Source organism: Penaeus vannamei, chromosome 1 (genome assembly GCF_042767895.1).
Source record: "Penaeus vannamei isolate JL-2024 chromosome 1, ASM4276789v1, whole genome shotgun sequence".
NCBI classification, from domain to species: domain Eukaryota; kingdom Metazoa; phylum Arthropoda; class Malacostraca; order Decapoda; family Penaeidae; genus Penaeus; species Penaeus vannamei.
In genome coordinates this window covers 9233449-9255948 of record NC_091549.1, presented here as the reverse complement: position 1 = coordinate 9255948, position 22500 = coordinate 9233449, and the positions used below count along the sequence as shown (strand labels likewise).

The following is a 22500-nucleotide window of genomic DNA, read 5'->3' as shown; positions in this document are numbered from 1 at the left end:
AGATGGAATAATAATTGCAAGACTGAGTGGTTATGTGAAACTAAAGAATTTATTTTTCCAGCCTCGCTATCAAACCCTCGTTAAAGTTTCTTACAGAAACTTGGTGCCAAACGCTAAGTTGGTCGTACAGTCAGTCAAGTCAGGCCCCGAATACGCTTCGGGTGTTCAGTAATATTGTTTATTAGCATTGTAGGTTTTTGCCAAATTTACCATGTCATCTTCAGTTTCATGTTGCGAGATAATATACAGTGTAATTATTTTTGTTCATTTTTACTGCTTGGTTTTGTATATTGCATCTTTTGGTAGTTTTACCGCAAATTTTCGTTTAGGTGATTTTTTTATGATGTGCTACTTGTCACTACATTTACCGTTGTATTTTTTGTTTTAAAGGGAATGTCCAGTCTCTACCCACTTGTTCATAAACGAATATACGTTAAAGCATAAAAAGTCAATATCAGGTCTAATTTTTTGAAATGCAATTGTAATTTAACCAAAAATTAAGCGTTTAGTATTCCTCGCGCCTGTTGTCTGCTAAATAATTAACATCAGCGCCGCCAAGCGTGCGTGACGTCACATGATGTATGTGACTGAGACATCCAGACAATACACAATGCAGTTGGCTACACAACAGCAATCCTGGCTGTATCGAACAAAGAATCCTCCGATTTTTCGGACTTTAGCTCCTGCAAATATATGATATATATATATATATATATATATATATATATATATATATATATATATATATATATTATATATAATATATAGATATAGATAGATAGATAGATATAATATATGTAAATATACACAAGTATGTGTGTACGTGCATATATAGATTTACATATATGTATATATAATATATATGTATATTATATATATATACATATATACTTATATTCATTTGTTATATAATATATATATATATATAAATATATATATATATGAGTATATATAATATATGGGTATATATATGTATATATATATACATTATGCTATTTATATATGTATAAATATGTATACATATACATATATATATACGTATATATACGCGTGTGTATGTGTATACATCGTGCAACGTCACAGAGGTGTGGCGGCGGTGCAATCGCATTTTTAGCAAACGACGTTTTCAGCTAGTTTTACGGGTGCAAATATCCAAATTAAGGGCAAACGGGTAAGATTAAGATCAAACTAATGTTTTGAGTCTTTTATTTACTGTACATAGCATCAAATAAAAACAAGAATTACGTGGTTTAAAACCCACTGGACCTTCCCTTTAATTGCTAATTTTACGGGGTTTTCATTTTCTAATGTTCTTAATCTTGCTGGTTATTTATAGCAAAGTGTTTGCTTGTTTCTCTTGCAACTTTAATGATCTTAATTACTGTACCAGTTCTTCGTATTTCACATTTCCCTTCACCTTTTTTAATAGTTTCATATATAATTTTTCTGTGTGCTGACTACTAACGAGAGTCGTGTTTTCAGTTTTTATTGTTCATTGTCGAGTATAAGTATTGTGCTGTAGTGTATGGAAAACTAGATCCCTTTTTACCCTATGCAAGGTAACAGTACTGCAAAGCGAGAATGCAGAGATACGAGGTCTAGCAACACCACGAATATCACTTGGCATGGGATCTGCTGTCACGTTACAGCATACCCCGAGAACTGTCTCAGCTTCAGGATTTTCATCCCAGCCACATAGGAATATGTCTGTATCCCAGAGAGCATTTTAGCCTTCACTTCTCTGTCACAGCCTGAAGTTCAGGACTTACCCCAGTCGCCTGCTCCTGTACCTACTCTTTTAGCAACCGCTGTGCTTCACCAGGTGTACTGTGAATCGGCCCCATCCACGCCTTACAGATCCATCCACTTCAGAGGTTCCTGCCCCCATTAGGAATAGGTAGGAGGTGTCTGTGTTTAAAGAAGAAACCAGCATCCAGACTCCTGCACTGTAACCAAGACAATGAAACATGGATCTTTGCTATAGAGAATCTTACCCAAGCGCTGATGAGACAAGGGGATGGGCTCAGATCCAGTCTGCCATGTTTGACTTTATCACCACATGGGACGACTTCGAGGTTAGGCTGCATACGGAGTTTTGAGGCACCTGCTCTATTGCACATTATAATATGCTATCTCAGGTCCAGGATGGTTCCACCACAGACACCATTGGAATCTTTCCAGCAAGGATTCCCAGCCATCGGTTTGCCATGGGAGGCCGATTTTGACCCCCCCCCCCTCCCCATAAAGTTTATTTTGATACCCTTGACTGGTTCACTGATATAAGTTACTCTTGCCCAGATCAAAAGAAGGTATACCTGGATGAAGTAGAGTAAATGAACCATCTTGCTTGGCCAATTTTAAAAAATGTCCATTTTGTACCTTACATTTCCGTTTATAAAGGCAAATTCATCTACTCTTAGATGAGGCTGTGGTAGTAAACCATTCGATTCTTTAATGGCTTTGGTGATACAATGGAGCCGAGATGCTGTCCTGTTGAGTGATGTGGAGCTCTACGGCGGAGTCGGCGAAAGGGTCCTTGTGTTGCTGCTACTTCGTGGGGGTGTTCTGGAGTGTGAAGCGAAAATCTCGGTTCTGTGTCATGTACTCGTGCTGTCGTTACAGTTACTGTCTCGGATACATACACCCTTCCTAGAAGTAATAAGCTACTTGACAGTCTATCAGGACAGCATGGTTCACAGTTCTTTATAGTCAAACAGGATACTGGTCTGCGACAGTAACCCCCAAAGACAGGCCCAAGACTGTTTTTACAGATGACACCAGGCTTTGACATTTGTGCAAAACGCCATTTGGTTTTTCGACAGCCCCTAACACCTTCCAACGTATAATAAACATTCTGCCCCAGTTAGGCCGTCCCATTCTGGCCTGCTTGGATGATGTGGTGGTGGCCTTTATAACTTTCGAAAGCCACATCGAGCATCTGCACGATATATTGATATATTGCTGCAACGAAACTCAATCTGAGCACTGGATAAGTATGCATTTTCACAATCCAAAAAAAATCGTAAGGTGTAAGCCATAACGACAGTGACGAAACCCAGGAATGTAAGAGAAATTAGATTGACTCTTGGAGTTTATAGAAAAAAAAATAGAGGCACAAACATGGGGTTGCCAGGATAGCTACACCTCTGACCATTTGACCAGAAAGGGTACTCCTGAATGGGCAACTAAGTAGGAAGATTCTTTTCGGGCCCTTAAGGAAGCTCTTGTGACAGCACCCATCCTAAAGCTCCCAGACTTCTCATCATCCTTTCAGATCCACGCAGATGCTTCAGCTGTACTGATACAGATACAAGCCTCACGCAGTTGCCTGTTGGTCCAGGATGCAGAAGCCCAGCTATTATCCAGGAGGCCCTACCTGCATTTGAAGCTGGATGGTTTGAACCTTGTCTATGGGCAGTTTCTTTACCTCTATCATTATTGCCTTCTAACAATTGTCTTTACCAGAAAAATAGATCGCTATTGACCAGATTTTTCATGAGTTACCCATGTACAACTATGAGCCTGCAACTAAGTACCTTGCATGTTATCTAGGGCCACAAGAGATGCTCTCCCAATTAAACCAAAGTGATGGCTCTCCAGTAAAAGACATGCCAGCAGAAAGCCCTACTTCGACTGAAGTATTGGATGCTGTGTTACCCGAATCAGGCCCCTTGTCACCCGATCCCAATGTCATGAGAGCAGCAAGACGAGCTGTGGACTGTACCCTCCTCATGGTGTACTAAAAGGTGATGGGTGATGGCACCCCTTATTGCCCAAATCCAACCCCTATTTCTTACCTGGAACACTCGCATGCCTTGCTTTCTGTTCTTAACTTTGATAATAGTTTCGTGTACAGAGAAGGGAAATGTGACTGGTTGATTCAAATATATCGGGTTGTGACCTATCTCAAAATCTGTAATAAGAGCTAGCACTGCGTTTGTGACTGACAGCATATTTGTAGGTACTGGCGAAACTTTTTAATGTGAATATATTCCCTCAGGGCTCGGTACGTGTAGGACGTTTCTTGTTCTGTTTTAATCAGTTTAAAGCCATGCATTATTAGGATTTTTGCTTGCCAAGTTAATGTTTAATGTTTTAAACAAATACATGTAATACACGTACCAGGTATCAAAGGTCCTGTTAAATTTTATTGTTCTTTATATTAGTCAGTATTACCATATGTCTGCATTATTCTTATCAATCCAAGTTTTGTCCTGGTCGCTGGGATTTTTATTGTTGTTTTAATTCCCCCTAATCCCTTGCCCGTTGTTGTCGTGGGGGGACTTAGGAGACGAAGACTGAGACCCAATGCAAGGATCTCCCCTGCCTAGGTCCTCAGCCCTCGACTCCAGCTCTTTCGTTTCCGTCCCTTCTCCAACCCCTTCTACTATCTACTTCCTAAGGTGTAGGAGCCGTGCTGAAAGGATAAAAGGCTGACTTTGTGCCAGTCCTGAACGGCCTGAGAGAACCATAGGCACGATATTCCCCTGCTTTGGTTGTTTAGCCCTTACCCCTCAAGGGGTAATGAAGATGTAATAGCCATATTAGAAAGAATGAGACTTGCCCCTTCATCAAATAGCCTCATCAATTCAAACTCTCCCGGCTCCCCGACCTCAGGCTCTCCTTGGAGTACGACTCTGATTACTACAACTACTATTCACTCCTCAGTGCCTACTAGTGCATTATCCACCCAAGTCGAGACTTCCTCAACTTTATCACCTCTACCCCCACAGCCTTCTTCATCAAGCACCCCAACCTTCCCTATTACTACCATACAGCCTATCTCTCCGTAATACTACATCCCTCAACAATACTTCTTCCACACGTCCCCGTCCGTCTACCACCACCAACCCTACAAATATCTTGAATACTCTATTTAGCCCAGCTAAATGGGACCGATTTTTCGTGATCCTCTCTACAGCTCCTTACTCAGGCAACACTTCTCTTTCAACAGTGTCTCCAAAAGCAAGTGGGCAGAGTCCCTCTCCGTACTCAATCAGATCGTTCCCGTCACACCTGAAACTCAAGTTATAGCACTATCAAATCTAAATGATCTCTCTGGCAACCCCATTCCTGCAGAACCTCGTCCAACTCTTAATACTTGCTGGCCTATGGATATCAATTGGTCAGATTGTAGAGAATACTTGCTCGACTGCCTCAAAGACCTTGATGTAATATTAGTACATTGCTACTCCATTCCTCCTAAAGGTCATCGAGATAAACCCACCAACATCGCCAAACTTAATTTCCGTACTCATGACCTTCCCTTTCGTATCTACATTGGTGAACAATGCCTCCCTGTTCGACCATACCCACCTCCTCCCCGCCAGTGCCATAATTGTTGGCGCTTTGGACATCCTGCCAAACACTGCCGTTCCACAGACCGATACCCCCTATGTGCCCAACCCGGTCATAACCGATCAAACTGCACAAACACTCACATGTGCTAACTGCGGCAGCCCTCATAATGTATTTTATAGAGGCACTTACAAGTTGAGTCTGAGGTATCAACTCTCAGATACAAAAAATGTCTCACTCTGCGTGAAGCCAGATTGGAAACACCCGGAAAAGCTTTCTCTCATACTCCCTACTCTAGTAATGTTGCTCCCCTCCATCCCAAGATGTTCCTAAACCCTCCCCTATACCTACTTATTTCCCCACTTCTACTTCTACCTCCTATCATCCCTAGTCAAATTCTTTCCAGACACTCCAATCTCAACTACAGCCCCAATACCGTCCCCTCTCCCTCCCCGCACTACCCGCGGCAGACAGACTAACCGTTCCACCCCTTCTACCACACACGCCTCCACCTACCTTTCTCTTTATTCCTCAGACACCAGTCTCCAGTTCCCCTCCTCACAAGAAAACCTTTGTCTCACAAAACTCTCCAACCAACTCCACTGCAGAAACTATGGAAGATAGTCAAAGCTATATGCTCGAGACACACAAATCCACAACTCACGCTCGAAGTGACTGCCGATATTCATCCTCCTCCTACTCATACTTCCCTTACTCCCCTTCCTCCTACTCCCTCCCAGCATAACCTATCCTCCTCAACTCCGTCTATTACCGATATCAATCCTCCTACTCACATTCCCCCTACACCCCTCTCTCTTACTCCCTTCCAACACAATCCATCCCCCTCAACTCCAACTACTGCCGATATCCATCCTCCTACTCATATTCCCCCTACACTACTTCCTCCTACTCACAACCCACCCCCCTCAACTCGTACTACACGTACATTCACCCGCCCCCTCTCCCCTCTATCATTCCCACTCCCTCCTGGATACACACGTGAATTCCTTATGCAATTCCCTTACCTAGACCCACCATAGCCCATTCACACATCAACTCCTTTACCCATCTTTAACTTTTCAAGATTACTCTAGATAGTTGAAGCATAGCAACTATCACCCTTCATCCCTCCTCTAATATACTTTCCTATAGTGCTATACTAATACCTAAGATGTCTGGCACATTTATTTTGTTTTTTTAACCATTAACCATTTATTTTTGTTCTAAAAGATTTATTCAGGTAATTAGCTCAATTTATCATTTGGCTCGTGTTTGTACCAGATTCTGTTCTTGGGACAGTTTCAGCCTCAATGTGCTTGTGGTACATTAAGCCTCTGAGGTGATTTTAGATCTCTCCCTAGTATATACATTCCTTGGTTTGTGCCATTCCATAGCGAGAATATCCAGTCCATTCCGCCTTGTCTTCGATAATTTTCTTCTCCCACAGTTGTATACCAGAGCTAGCAAATGTGTTTTTGTCTTAAGGAATGATATTTGCAACCTCGACCTGCCTCTCTTCTATCTCTGCCTCCCTCCCTTCTCGTTTTCTTTCTCTACCTCCCTTATATCCTCCCTCCTTTCTCTACCTCCCTACCTCCCCCCTCTCTCCTTTTTCTTTCTCCCTCCCTCACCCTCTCTCTCCTCTGGAATTCCAGCCATACCAGAGGGATACATATCCGCATGGACAAGTGCAGATGGACTCCCGTTGTGTAGACTGTCAAGTCATCGAGGCGAACAAACACATAATCAAGTGACAATACCAAATAAAACATTACCAAAAAAAAGGGTTGAAATAAAAGTGGGATGATGACATCAAAGCTTCCTTTTAATAAAGATAATGGATATAATCATTTTTTTTTATCTCATTTTTATCACAAACCTCACAAAGTCGACCAATGTGAGGTATAATCAAACACATATGGACCCTGTGGTACTGCCTCTGCACACACAATTCCACTAAAAATTTATGACATTTGATTCTTTTGTAACTCTTTAATGCCCTTCAACATAAAACATTCTTCTTCTTTATGACATTTACCTGCTTACAGTTTATAGGTAATTCAGACTTAAAACCATTATACTAGATGCAACGGAACATGTGTGCTGTTGCTTTATGCTTATGAATAACCTTTCAGTGTTAAATAGTGGTTCATGGACTGGTTTTTTAAGTTTCGTGTATTTATCCTGTTTATGTGTAGTGTTTACTAATGTATGATTCTATGCTTTTTTCATTCTAAAGAACATATCTATCTACTTTAACTTATGACCATTAAAACATAAAAGCTTTCTTTGTGTACTTGATGGTTCGTGTACGTGGGAGTGAGATGTAACTGAGTAAGTAAACATCCAAACATTTTAACATACATTAATAATATCAGTAGTTGGAACAATGCATTATGTGGTTTCTAACATTTGGAAGGATACAACAGCGAAATATTTGTCCATAATATATAAAATACACCTAGCTATTGACTATAAGGTACAATGAATGAACCATTAGAAAAGGTATTTGGATATAATATACAAAACCAATGACTAAATCATGACTAATGATTAGGTGTACATGGTACATAATATCACTAATCATCCATATTAATGATACCATAAGAAACATGACATTCAGAGAATTAAATATAACTGAATATGGTACTACCTTTACAGTGACAAAAAACTCACTTTGTGCTTTCATATGCATCTTTGCAATCTTCATTCCTTCTATCATGGGATAATTACAATTAAATCTTGTGAATTTCGCTTATAACATCATTAGTAGTCTACCCTGTTCATGTGGTACAAATAAATGCTAAATGCAATTAATTCCCATATAACTTCTCTTTTACAGGGGGCAATTGGCTTCACTGAGTGAAATAACTGCACCATTACTTTTAAAACTACCAGGCAATTATTTTTTTTCTTGAAGCAAAACGGCACTTGTCAAATTGAATGATGCTGACTTATCCAGAACTCAATACATGCTATATAAATTTAGATGTAAATCTCTCTAAGACTTAGGAACTCATGCTAGCAAGTTGAACATTTGGAAAGGGTCCTAACATCCATTTGTTAGTTCACTCCCTCCTCCTATATAGTCATTCAACTACATATTATATGAGTAATATATTCAGTACTCAATTGGCACCTGGATTTTGTTGATCTCTCTACACTCAACAAACAAGCTACCCTAATCCTTTTATGTAACTCTACTTCTAATGTATCCACTTCACACTGGATACATATTTTAACATACCATGAAAAGAATACCTTATATAAGAAACCGATATATCAAATGTAATAATCAACTTAAGTTAAATTTATCTTTCCATGGAAAGATTGCATACATACACAGTGAGAAAGTGGGGAAAATGAGAGAGAGAAAACAAAAATGACAACGAAATAAATAGGGACCACTTCTTTCACATATAAAAATAGCCATACACAAGGGTCCCACATACAACTATTGTGGACTGGTACTTCCTGCATAAATGACCCCATCTATTCTTCAACTCTGCTGTCATCCTTGTGTTGCAGAAAACCCCCTCCTAATTGTAAAACAAATCCTGGTCCTTTTTACTGCCCCTCCTCCTCTCTTCGTTTTTTCCTTTCTTACTCCCATATGGTCTGTGCTCCCCACCCTTTTTACAGGTCGGGAATGGAGTGGTCCATGAACTTCTTCAGCGATGAGGCCATGTGCTTCATCATGTGCTTGTAGACGAAGGATGGCATGATCGTCACTGTGACCACCTGCCCGCACTCGTTGATTATGGCAGAGACTTCCTTGTCCTTCAGCCCCACTACATTCTGCCCATTCACCTGTAAAGCACCGAATTGGGATTGTCATGAATGCTATGTGCACTTTTAACATTCAGAAAAAGAAAACATATACTAATATTAAATTTACAGAGAGAGAGAGAGTGTGAGAGAGAGAGAGAGAGAGAGAGAGAGAGAGAGAGAGAGAAAGAGAGAGAGAGAGAGTGAGAGGGTGAGAGAGTGAGAGAGTGAGAGAGTGAGAGGGTGAGAGAGAGAGACAGAGAGACAGAGAGACAGAGAGACAGAGAGACAGAGAGACAGAGAGACAGAGAGACAGAGAGACAGAGAGACAGAGAGACAGAGAGACAGAGAGACAGAGAGACAGAGAGACAGAGAGACAGAGAGACAGAGAGACAGAGAGACAGAGAGACAGAGAGACAGAGAGACAGAGAGACAGACAGACAGACAGACAGACAGACAGACAGACAGACAGACAGACAGACAGACAGAAAATATATGAGAGAAAGAAACAGAGAATAAGGGAGATTTGATTTGATTTGTGAGAGAATGAAATAATGAATGAATCAAAAAGAAAATGAGAGATTAAAAGATATAAGGTAAAAGAGAGAAAAAATCCAAGAACAAAACAAACAAATATACATACAGAAAAAAATATATACATATATAAACAAACAAGTACAATGGTGAGAATAGGAACACTTTCATCACCAAGCCAAACCTTACCTCCAGCAGATGGTGGTCTGTGAGAAGCCCATTTCGCGCGGCTGAGGAATCCTTGACGAGGGCAGTGATCTCTCCATCACGGAACTGGAACCCAATGTGACCTGTGCTGTCCTTGTGTAAGGTCACAGTTCTCTCGAATGGCCTAGGAGGGGGGGGAGAGAGGGAGAAAATAAGTAAATAAATATTACATATTACACACACATATATGTATCATGACAGTGAATGACACAAATTACTGTTTTCCTTGATGTCCCTCCCAAAGACTTTTAAAAATGAAGAAAACATGAAAAACAAGAATAAAAAAAAAAATAAATAAATAAAAAAAGGACACCAACCTGTCTCTAATGGCGAGGGAAATACCATTTGTAGGACTCTTCTTCAGCATGTCATGTACTTTTTCCATGGAATACCCTGCCACATTTTCGCTGTTGATCTGCAAGATCTGGTCTCCGAAACGCAGTCCTGTACACAGATCAAATTTTATGTGAAAATTTGTTTCCTTGCATATAAAAAGGTAATGAAAAATTTGTAGAGTATTTTGAAGTACATCTAGTCAATCCTTTTACTGTGCACTTAGACACAAGCAAAATTGTAAAATTGTAACTATGGGTAAATATCACCTGTGATGTCTAGAATCTACTTTTGATTATATAATTACGGTCATTTCACGAATGACACGTTTACAAATATTTATAGGTTCTTTCCTCAAGAGAAAAAAATAATCTAGTTTTGTTCTGTTTTGTTCTTATTGGACAATGAAGCCACCCAGTGTCAATATACAAGTCTACTGAAACTAAGTAAGTTTCAGTAGATATTCACAAAATGTCTATGAGAGTTCTTTGCAATTTGGTCTATGATCTGCAGATACTGCACTTCAAAATTAATGTTATTAATTAGAACAGACATTTACATTGTTTAAGAATTTTATGATGATAACTGATCGCAGCAATATAATAAAACTATACTGCAATAAATCTTACATACAGTTTGACAATAATATCTCACATTCCATATATCAAAATTTGAACCAGACAACCTCATATCTATTGTCATTGCATCAGCTGTGAAGGGGCATGGCACCATTAGTATTTTTGAAGAGAAAATCAATGTAAATATTTTGGTAAGGGATCAATTAACTGTTATTAATAAATCAGAATGTATCTTCGGAGTTTACTTGTCATTAGTGATGTGTGGTTATCTTATTTGACTCAGCAGAAATGTCATAGATAGCCAGTTTTTGTCTATGACTTGGCTAAAATATGGGAGTGTCCCATGTGTGTAAAGATGGCCATTAAACTACAACACAGATTTACAAGCAAACAAAAAAAGATAATTCTGCATTTGAAATAATAAGGAAAATTTGGAAGCCTCCCTTGATTTATTGGTAAATGTTCATTTAACCTTTCATACAATTTATACTAAAAAGGAAAACTTACAGGGACATTTTGATTTAATGCCAATTTGATAACCGAGTTGGGTCCCTACATTTTTACTGTTATTTTCTATCAAAAAATACAAATTAAGCTGCCTGACTTTACAATTACATCAATGACATCAAATGTAGGGATGCCATATCACATTTAGATATACAAATTTAGTATACATTAATTACAATATGACATATAATATACTAAGATTGCAATATTTATGTTATCGTATGATTAGTGGGTCTTTAACACTATAAATATTTGTTTTACTTAGCTGCAATAACTTTGATACATGGTAATCGTTCAAATCACAAGAATATATTGCAACAAACAGTCACAAATCTTTAGTGAATACCGACTCAGTTTCTAAACAAAAAATAAAGATCTCAGGATCGATTCAGAGGAAAATTGATTGTCTGACAACCCATAAAGAGAAAACAGATTTGAGATTTTCATTAGAGGTTTCCTGGAGAAGTAAACTCTCAAAAACAATAATACTGATCTGGCACAAAGAACACTAAAAGAACATGGGTAGGGGTACTGTTCTCTAAGCTATCATATATTTCCTGTGGCTCCTACCACCTACGTGATGTCTGTGTTATTTGCTATCACCTTGCTGATTTCCATGTATTTTGGGATTTTCCTAAAATCTGTTACTAAATATGCAACCTTTCAACAAAACCATCCCTCATTCTAAACCTGTCTTGATTTGGTGGAACATTTGAAAACTTCACAAGTGTTTATAATACAGAATAACTTGTCTTGGGTGAGCATTTCACAGCCAATTGCAGAGGCTCTGGAGGCATTATTCACCAAGTAAATACTAAAATGTCCTTAAACAACTTATGTATGTAATATAAAATGATACATAAACATCTTGTGTGTCTGACAAACTGCATCATTCATACTGATCAAAGCAGGCCTGGACTTCAATAGTTATGCATGTAAGCTCGAGATATATTATAATTTAGAAGACAAATGCATCAAAACATGGTATCAGTGCAATAGTAATAGTAACAGAATCACCAATAATAAAAAAATCATGACAATAAGAGAGTAAGTAATACCATAAAAATAATTTCAAGTAAACTAATCCCAGTCAGGAATCTAACTAAAGTCATCCCTCTCTCCATCACAATGAACCTACAACTATACATCTAAATGTAATGATATGCCATGTCAACACTAATTATAGTTTATTGATTTTGTTTACAGTGAAATGGCTCCCTAAGCACTTCGTAAACAAGAAGTTAGTTATCAGTCACATCTATGTCACCTGTTTTCCTTTTCCCTTGATTTTTGTTGATTTTTGGCAAGATCTTTTCTTTTTTAGATCAATAACAAAACCAGTATCAATATTACTAGCATTGGAAAAAAAATCCAGCAGATTCAAGAAGTGGGAAAGCAGGCACATTTACTGGGGAATTATAATCATCTCCTTGGTAACTGAACACTTGCAGAGCCATCTGTGTGCAACAAAATTTCCCAAAAATTACAATGAACATTATGCTAGCCCATAGACCAATGCATTGAAGACAGCAAGAATAAATACAGTTAACCAGAGAGCCAACCCTCGCACTACACTCACCTGCAAGAGCTGCTGGCGAGTTCTTCTTCACCAGGCACACGAACACCCCCTTGTTGATCGCCTTGACACGCATGCCTACCTTACCGTCGCTGTCCTTACAGAGGGTGATCTGCGGGAGAAATTCTTTGAAATAAGACATGCTTGGGAAAACTGAAGGAAAGGATGACAGTTTTGTTTTTAAAGAAATTATCAAAATCTTGCAATAGAAGTATGCCAGTTTCCTTCAAAATAATTATACATACATACATGGAAAAAACTTTCTGAATGAGCAGAACAATAAGGGAAAAATTTTCTACAAAGGGACTTCCCACTCCAGAGAAGAAAAAAGACAATGAAAAAAATATCTAATTTCTCTTTCTTGGAACAGGATTGTACTAAATGAAAAGACTTTGTACATTATGAGGAATTACTGTGATTTATAAGGAAAAAGAAAAAGAAAATAATTAAAAAATAATACCATAATACAAAGCAAAAAATCAAAATCAAGACCAAAAATATAACAACAATGAAGATGTAGAAGGGCAATGAAATAAAAACAAGACCTACCTCTCGGATGGAATTAGTAACCTGAGCTCGGTAAAGTCCAGGTGACGCACCAGAGATTGGAGCCACCATGCCTGAGGGCACCACTGAGACTGGTCCTGAGGCTGGGGCCACAGCCACAGTCCCCTGAAATGAGAAAAGGAGAGTGAATGAGTTAGTGAGTGAATGGAATGTGTAAGTAAATGAGTGTGTGCATGAAATATGTAAGTATATGAGTGTATATACTTAGAAGAATCTATGTGAATGTGTGTTTGTGAGTGCATAAGTATGCTGTCTGCAAATGCATGTTTCCGTATACATCCTTAACTCACCACCTAAAACCTTGAAAATCTTAAACCCTATGGTCAACATACAAATACAGACACTAAAAGCCAGAAAGCAACAGCATGTATTGCACATCTCCAATACATACACATTCTGCATACACAAACCACTTACCTAAACCCTAAACTCAGCATGAAAACTAGACACATACTTTGTAAAAACAAGTCATTCTTACCACAATCAACAATCCCTCAACACACATCCAATCACTCTCACCACCAATGCCAATCCCTCGACAACATAAACCATTATTTGCTCACAAAAATCTATCATCACCAAGCATACCCACTGCCTTGCCCAGATATCCCTCACCTCCACACTCGCACAGGATTTCAGAGACACACTAAACTCGATCCCAGACTTCAGGGTCCGACCTAGAGAAACTAAATCAATAAGCCTCGCTGCTTGACGAGAAAAACACTCCTCCTTGAGCCCACTACCAAACTTTGGTCCCAGAACTTTCTCTCAAGAGGCGCAGGATCATGGAAACTGCCAGACTCTCAAGTTGATCATATTTGGCAGCATTATCATTAAAGATTACTATAAATACCACTGTTACTATCATCTATAACCTACCATTACTATGAAAAAAAAAAAAAAAAAAAAAATGCTTCTATTCCCAAAAAGACTAATAAAAAAATATACCACTACTACTGATATTCCTAAACAGTAGAGAAAAGTATCATGAAATACTTACAGGCTGCACTTGCGAGACGGCCAAATACTCTGGCATGTTTGCGGCAATGACCTCATCGGTGAATTCTAGGCCCATGTAATCTCCCAGGGAAGGGTACAGATGGGCCAAGGTATTCTGTGACTGCAAGAAAAATAAAAACATAAATACACTGACACACAAAAAAATAAACAAATAAAAAGGATCAAATAATCCTTATCAATAATCAACAATATTGAAAATCACATATCAAAGGAGACAAATCAAACAATTAAATAAATAGCCTAAATACTTACACATGCTCTTTGTTCCAATACCATTTCAAAAATACAAAAGAACATACAACAAAATTGGCCACATCTGATAGTTTGCTAACTGCGAAACTCTTAGCTTTAAGTTTAAAAATAAAAAATATGATTGTATGATAAGACTTGAAGAACTTGATTCCTGTTACCCTTATCATAATAAAATATAATGTTTAAAGGAACAAAAAAAAGTATTAGAAATTCAAATAATTTTTGCATGCGTGCATTTATTTCTTTATCAGAATGAGACCAAATTATGCAATGTATACAGCCATAAGGAGAAAATCCATTCCTCAAAAATGGGGAGGGGGGAGAGGGAGGGCCGTATAATACCCACCTACCCCATAGTACCTCTACCCTTAAATACAAACTCATACTAATCACGTTGTCATGAACTATGCGAGCATAAATGAAAGCAAGGAAAATCAGGGAATAGAAGACACATAAGAAGGAGTCTTTCTACCAATCATACAGGAGAGGAGGAGGGGAAAAACTCAGCCAATGCCAACCGGAGAGCAAGGCCATACTCTAAACAACCATTTAGAATCAAAAGAACCCCTCTTGACTTTCCCACCAGTATTTAGTGGCTTATGCACAATCATTCAGTCCTTGGTCTCCATATGACAGTACTCAGCATAAAGAATTGTCCATCGTAGGACTTACAGCGTTAAACACCGTCAGATTTGCCAAAGGTCAACTCGTGATCAAGAAGAACAGAGCAAGGCAAAATATAACATGTATTCATTTACATAACATAAAATGTGACACACATTTTTTCATCAATAGCTAATTTTAACTTACTGAGGTTGTCCTTCATTTCTTTATATGTATATCCTTCTATTATAAAATTTTGGTGCAATATACAAAAGAAAAAAGAAAAAAATCGTCATAAGCTAAAAAACTCTCACAAATAGAATCATATTTACAAAATGGAATCTTCCCACAACAGAAATGGAATAAAGCTCATCAAGAGTTGCCCGTTAGACATACGCTCATATTCCGAGACACTTCGGACACCTTAAACAGAGAGCCAGACCAGCATCTTGTACCTGTCAGCCAATCACCATTGGCAGCTGCATGAGACAGCCCAACAGTGATTGGCTGACAGGCACAACATGAATGTCCAGCTCTGGATTGATAATTCCGATGTGCGTCTTAATATGAGAGATGGTAAAAATTAAAAGAGACTAACACCATACCTTCGCAGCTTCTTGTGGGTGCAGCGGGTAGGGAGGTGCAGCATATCCAGAGGAGATGGCAGGTGGCGCTGTCGGATTATTTCCCGCCTGTGCTGACATCATTTCGCTCACCATCTGGGCCTGTGCCTGGAAGAGACATCATTCAACCATTTATACATTTATATCAATCTACCTATAAGCATTATAACTCTTGCTAAAACCATCATTCTCCCATCGTCTCATGATATACACACAAAAGTAAGTTATCTATCTATTTTTTCTTTCAAGACATCTACAAAAGTATATCATCTATTCCATTTTTTCTTTCATTCTGCTCACTTTTTGAATTTCAAAACTTACTCTGCCCATTTGGTCCACCTTCATATCCTCTAATGACGGGTACAGACTCATGTTGCTGATCTGAAAGACGACAAATGAAGAGATTAACACTCTGACTGCTAAGAATGCATTCAGACATGTATCAAAACACAGTACAAGCACTTCCATTAAAACTAAGACACAATACAACATATCTGAAATTATAACGATCAATAAATTATGGAATAAAACTTGCAATGCCAGCTAATAGGTTAAATACTTGACAATTTACACTCAAAGTACCCAATCAACTGATGAATGATTATTCCATTCAATGAAACTCCACTAAAATTATAGTTATCGATGGACCAGTATATTACTGGATGTACTATAACCCTGACATATGTTTCTTAGAGCTTTTTAACACAAGAAATTTTATGAAGAGCTTGACAAAATATATAATAATATACAATGCAATACATTTAGCACTTTTACTCCTACCTCTCCTTTCCTTTCTTTTGGAGAAGGAAAAATGATAAACGAGAGAAAGAAAGATGAAGAGAAGTAAAAGGGGGAAAAAGAAATAGAAGAGAAATACAGAAATAATAATAATAATAAAGCAATAAGAATTTAAAAGAAATAATGATAATAATAACAGAATGAAAAAAGTAATTAAGAAGACATACTGCAAAATGAAAATAAAATAATCAGATATGAAAGTCCTATTCATAAAAACAGCACTGATCTACAGACATCATCTTTGCAATATACCTCTTGTACAACTGATGTTATCTAAGTATATAACCTCAAACAGAATACATGCAATATGCAGACATCCCGGATTTTATATTCACCTTCATGAATAAACATAGCTGGCATGTTACCTTGAGTAAAATAATGCGTACATGCCTTGTCTCTATTTTTTAGTCATTAATATCAACAACAAAAAAGTATAACGGTCTTGCAAAATGTTTCCTTCTTTAAGAATTTGTCATTTGAAAAGAAGCTATGTACAGTAGAAAATATAAGGAACAAATATCTCTTTTGAGGAACTGTATCCAAACTATGAAATTCTATAGCTACCATAACCTTCCTAATCAATTTATAATCTACCTTGATAGGTTTTGTACTATAGGAAACTTTTATCGAGAAGGGTATATATACAATATATACTTTCTTGCCTTGATGCATCTGTGAACATGTTTTTAAAAATATCACCCTTATAATGTCTGATACCTTATCTCTATCTCTTTATCTTCTATAATTCAATTTAACACAAAACAACAGGTACATTCTACTACCATATTCCACAATATGTTTTCCTAAACATCTTCTCTCATGGGAGCAAGACGTAATTAAAGTCAACTCCTAATTTGATTATTTGGAAAATGGCTTTAGTATACTATTAACCACATGCTGCTGGGGATGTCATGTGCATAGATGCCATGCCCACTTTAATTTAGTAATTGTTTTTGCATACTGCTGGCCCCACAAGACAAGTACTGAGTCACCAATGAGCCAATTATGAGAACTACCTGTCTCACCTGTTTACTCTTTTCCTTGATTTTCGATATTTTCTGGTATTTGGTATTGCTTTTAGTAATGTCAATAACACTATGGAAATTATGATGCTTAGTATAAAAACAATAGCATCAATATTGACAGCATTTGTAAAAAAAAAAAATATTTTCCCCACAAACTCAAGAAAAGGTGAAATCAGGTGAGGTCACAAGGCCTACTAATTGACTCCTTTGTGGCTAAGCACGGAAGAGTTATCTATGTGCAGACATATTCAATAAAACAATACTCAACTGATAACATATATTGATATAGCATTTGCAACAGTTTGTGCTACCCAATGCAATCATATCCATTTTTGTTGTCTGTTATCCTAGTTATCTGTCATACTATTCTTTTAGTCTTGGCAGTCACATTGTTACCATATCATCCTCCTTGTCACCCTCTTGCTACTAGATATAACCAAAAATTTAAACCCAATATTGCTTGTCATATTTTCAATCCTACAATATTCACCTGCAATAACACACTATGTTGATACCCAATGTCTTTCCTACTTCAGTTCAAAAACGGAATGAACACTAATTTCAAGAAGGAAATGGCTGTTAATATATGCATATACATACATACATATATTCTCGTAAAATAAAAATGCATGTGCCTGATGTAGCAGATACTTACACGATATTAACCACAGCCTCAAACATGACCAAGTAATCACAGAACCCTCATTCCTTTAGCCTCTTAGCAGCAGTACTTCAAATATGTTTTTTTTTATATACATATATCAAGACATTACTGATCACTTATCATTGAAATGACAATGAATAATTTTGATCCTGGATCTATTTCAAACATAACTTGAAGTGACATACAAAGTGGACAGAAATGTTGGTTCAGCCGATGTACACAAGATTCTTCTTCATATTCTAACGCCTGAAGAGTTGTGAAATACATGTTAAAAAAAAATTGTTCCATGTAAGATATAAGTTGTCAGTCTTTTATAGGCAATCACCAATCATTCAATACAGTCTGACTGTGGCTGATCTCTTGAAAATTGCTCTAGTAATCCTGGTTTATACCACTTATTTAAGACAAGACACAGAAGATTCTGGCTATTCACTAACACCAAAACTTTAGAGTACGTGTAACACGACACAGAAAGTGAGGTCTAAAATCAACAATGAAAGTTATGCAATAAAAATCATGTGACCATGTAATAAGATGACTCAGAGTTGGCTGATGGTTGACATCCTGTATCTTATTTAGTTGTTCTTTTCTCTCTATTTTATATTCTTCTCGATAATCAATGAGATACTGGGGAATTCATGCTACTTACATGACCTTAGTGAGGTCATAGAGTCAAATGAGGCAAAGATTTCATAATGAGATAATCATTCAGTTTTTTTCAGCAGGCAAAGCTAAAGTAATACATATAAGTATTCTTAAATCTGTGCAAGTGTCCAAGGCTACAAAAGAAATCATGAAATTTAAGTTGGCCTGCATGTGATCTTTAAAATGTATAAGATATTACACCATACTTAGGCCTACATACATATACAGATTTAACCATAACCATCAACCATGGTGTATGAAAAAATTCTTGACACAATATCTTTATACAACTTTATAGACTTACTAGCAACTGCAGTTAATCTTATCCAACTGATCATGAGATGAAACATTGTGAAATACTTGACACCAATATCAGGGGAGTAGTACCTAATTTTTCCTATTTGCTGACACTGTGAGCTAGGAATGACCATCAAAAATAAATGACATGTTCATTACTCAACCATCCAGGCTTTATTCACTCAACTAACTGATTACATCCAAGTAAAAATATCCAACAATCGCAATTTAACAGCAAGAATATGATCCAATCCACTTATCCCGTTTTGAGTACATTCCTCCCCCTCTGCTTGGCAACAGGCACTTCAAGCACGAAAACACGTCAAGTAAAAATGAATCAAAAAGAAAACACAAATCACACAGATTGGCAAATCACAGCAACTCTTTAGAAACTGAACAAGGGAGGTATAATTTCCTTAAAAAGTCACGAATCACGAAGAGAACAAAACGAAAAATGTTAGCAGACGTCTTCTGACTTCACCTCTCACCACGTCCTCCTCCACTTCAGTTTATATACTTTACCTCTTTTCTCAAAAATCACTCGCTAATCAGCCAAATAACTCTCCCAGTCTTTTACTTCCCGCGGCGAATAAAACACTCTGTCCTCAGCGGCGCCACACACTTCAATGAAGTCAAATTACACGTTTACTCGCACATACACTCGACCCCAGTACCCCGTGACTGTGACGTCAACCCTTTTCCTCGTCTTCCTCTCTCTTCTCGAGCGACGTCACGCCCCAAACTCCCTTTACAACGACTGTGCCCGAGACTGAGCACTTCCCCCTCGACGCCCTTACCTCTAGGAGCTCTCACGCCCACGCCAACGAAGTGAAAACCAGCGAGGACTGCGAGGAGGGACAAGATCCTGAGCTTTTGTTTATCGAGACTCATCCTACGGGGAAAATATCTATGACGTCATCGTACGTTCGGGTATTTTGCGCTGATTCTCACATACTTCGTTGGGGAGGCTTTTATCCAATTTGGTTGGGATATCTTTTATCGTTGGTTTCTTTGTGCTTTTTCAGGAATTATGTTTCTGGTAACGAGAGTGTTTAGCGTATGGATTTTCTGGTAGAGATGGTATGTGACGTCATCAAGCGTTCGTGTTTTTTAAAACAATAAATCTCTCTATATTGAGTGCTGGTCACTTCTATAATCTATTCCATTCAAAAATACGCAAATCCACCACAATACTTCTAATCGCCATTAGATATACGAAGGATTAGACAGGAAATAGATACACATCACCACATAACAAAGGATCCTTTAGATTTTGAATGCGTGAAAGACGTGAGAATTAGGCAATACGTGAAAAACAGGAACTTCAATTCACGGAAAAGGGATGAATCAGTCGTTTATGTATGACGTCACGGATTGTGGTTACACTACTTTCCTTGGATTTTTTTTGCTGCTATGACGACCGGAAGCAACGAAGGGTATTTATTAAAAGCAAGGTGATGTAAGTCTTGTTTGAAACTATGTAACCTTGCGAGAAGATAAATATAAACATTATCTATCTTATTTCATTTTCCATATTAGATCGAATGCAATATGGTGTATATATATAGTTCCATAACACGATGACCAGTCTACTTTTTAGAGAAATAAACTAATCATTGGAAGCATCTCTCTCTCTCTCTCTCTCTCTCTCTCTCTCTCTCTCTCTCTCTCTCTCTCTCTCTCTCTCTCTCTCTCTCTCTCTCTCTCTCTCTCTCTCTCTCTCTCTCTCTCTCCTCTCTCTCTCTCTCTCTCTCTCTCTCTCTCTCTCTCTCTCTCTCTCTCTCTCTCTCTCTCTCTCTCTCTCTCTCTCTCTCTCTCTCTCTCTCTCTCTCTCTCTCTCTCTCTCTCTCTCTCTCTCTCTCTCTCTCTCTCTCTCTCTCTCTCTCTCTCTCTCTCTCTCTCTCTCTCTCTCTCTCTCTCTCTCTCTCTCTCTCTCTCTCTCTCTCTCTCTCTCTCTCTCTCGTCCTTGTATCTAAGCTCTTAATGTAGGTCAGTCTCTCGTTTACCCGCATGCCTTAAGATTTTCCGGTTCTAACCACGCTTTCCAGTTCTTTCCTTGTATCTCAACTGTCTCTCCTTTATTGAATATATGATTTTTTCGACATTGGTCCTTTCCAGAATTCTCATTAACCATGCATTCTGTTCAGGTTTGATATATACTCTGCCCGTCTATGAAGCATATATATATATTTTTTCCTTGCTGTATATTTTTCTCAATAACGAGGTTCCGTTCCTTGTTCCGCGCCCACATGCTCTATGATGAATGTTTTTTTGTTTTGCTTTCTGTTTTGTTTTCTTTTTTGTTTCCTTGTGTATGAGTGCAGGTTCTTAAGTATTCACTAGCTTCCTTAGCTTTGTATTTTCATTGCTTAAGCATTTTTATTTTGTTTCTGTGCATTTCTGTTTTTTTCCCAGTGTTTTGTACTGTTTGTTTGCGGGGTAACTTGTCTAAATTCCATCAGTAATATATTTCTTCTTGGATTGTCTCGTTCTTCTTAATCATCGCCTTTATTGCTCCAGATAGCAATAATAACTTTTATGATTATGAAATACCTCCAAAAATAAGTTGAAAAATGAATATCGGTAACTTACGAATGGAGAGTAGAAAGAAACACCAAGTTATATTTTTCCTATTTTGAGTGTAAAAAAAAACAGCAAATAAACAACAAAAGGCATGTGTCACTTGGCAGGTAAACCCATTTCCTTAACCAACGAAAAAAGAAAGGATTAACCATCATATGACCTGCTATCTTATCAGATCCATTTGATAAGAACGAACATAGAGAAAAAAGGCAGATCTGATAAATAAAATAGTCACGTATCTCTCGCAGTCGTTTCGCTTTTTTTCTTCTTTTCCTTTTTTTAATAATAAATCGACAATGATAAATTTAAATGTCATTGTAGAGCCCCCCCCCCCTTTCTTTACAGGAAATCCTCAAACGGCCGACATCCTCAGTGATAAGTCCAACGCTAAGGGTGATTCCTGAAAATGGAATGGGACCCTAGACGTGTTTCAATTCTGTTTCAATCGATAAAGCAATAAAATGTTATGAAATGAAATAGGCCTAGGGATAGTTATGAGTGGCATGGGGCATGACAAGTAGAATTATTAGCCTGTGGAATTGTGATTGTCAAGAAAAGAATGTCATGTACATTTTGTTAGCATTAGAGTCACCATTTAAAATGTAGGTGAAATAAACCTTTT

At 37.8% G+C, this 22500-nt stretch overlaps 1 protein-coding gene across 2 annotated transcripts; it reads right to left on the bottom strand.

Moving 5' to 3' along the window:
* Positions 1 to 7105: 7105 nt before the first annotated feature.
* On the bottom strand, positions 7106 to 20233 carry LOC113813544 (syntenin-1-like). 2 transcript variants are annotated; one of them, XM_070133618.1, is made up of 9 exons: positions 20093 to 20233; positions 16188 to 16247; positions 15849 to 15974; positions 14369 to 14488; positions 13351 to 13473; positions 12805 to 12913; positions 10125 to 10251; positions 9790 to 9931; positions 7106 to 9108 (listed from the first exon to the last, which is right to left on the bottom strand). In XM_070133618.1, the coding sequence occupies exons 2-9, from the start codon at positions 16236 to 16238 to the stop codon at positions 8935 to 8937; spliced, it is 972 nt and encodes a 323-aa protein (XP_069989719.1). In that variant the 5' UTR covers positions 16239 to 16247; positions 20093 to 20233; the 3' UTR covers positions 7106 to 8934. The 2 variants fall into 2 exon arrangements, with proteins under 2 accessions (XP_069989719.1, XP_069989790.1); XM_070133689.1 differs by lacking the exon at positions 20093 to 20233 and adding an exon at positions 19818 to 19986.
* Between the last annotated feature and the right edge of the window lie 2267 nt (positions 20234 to 22500).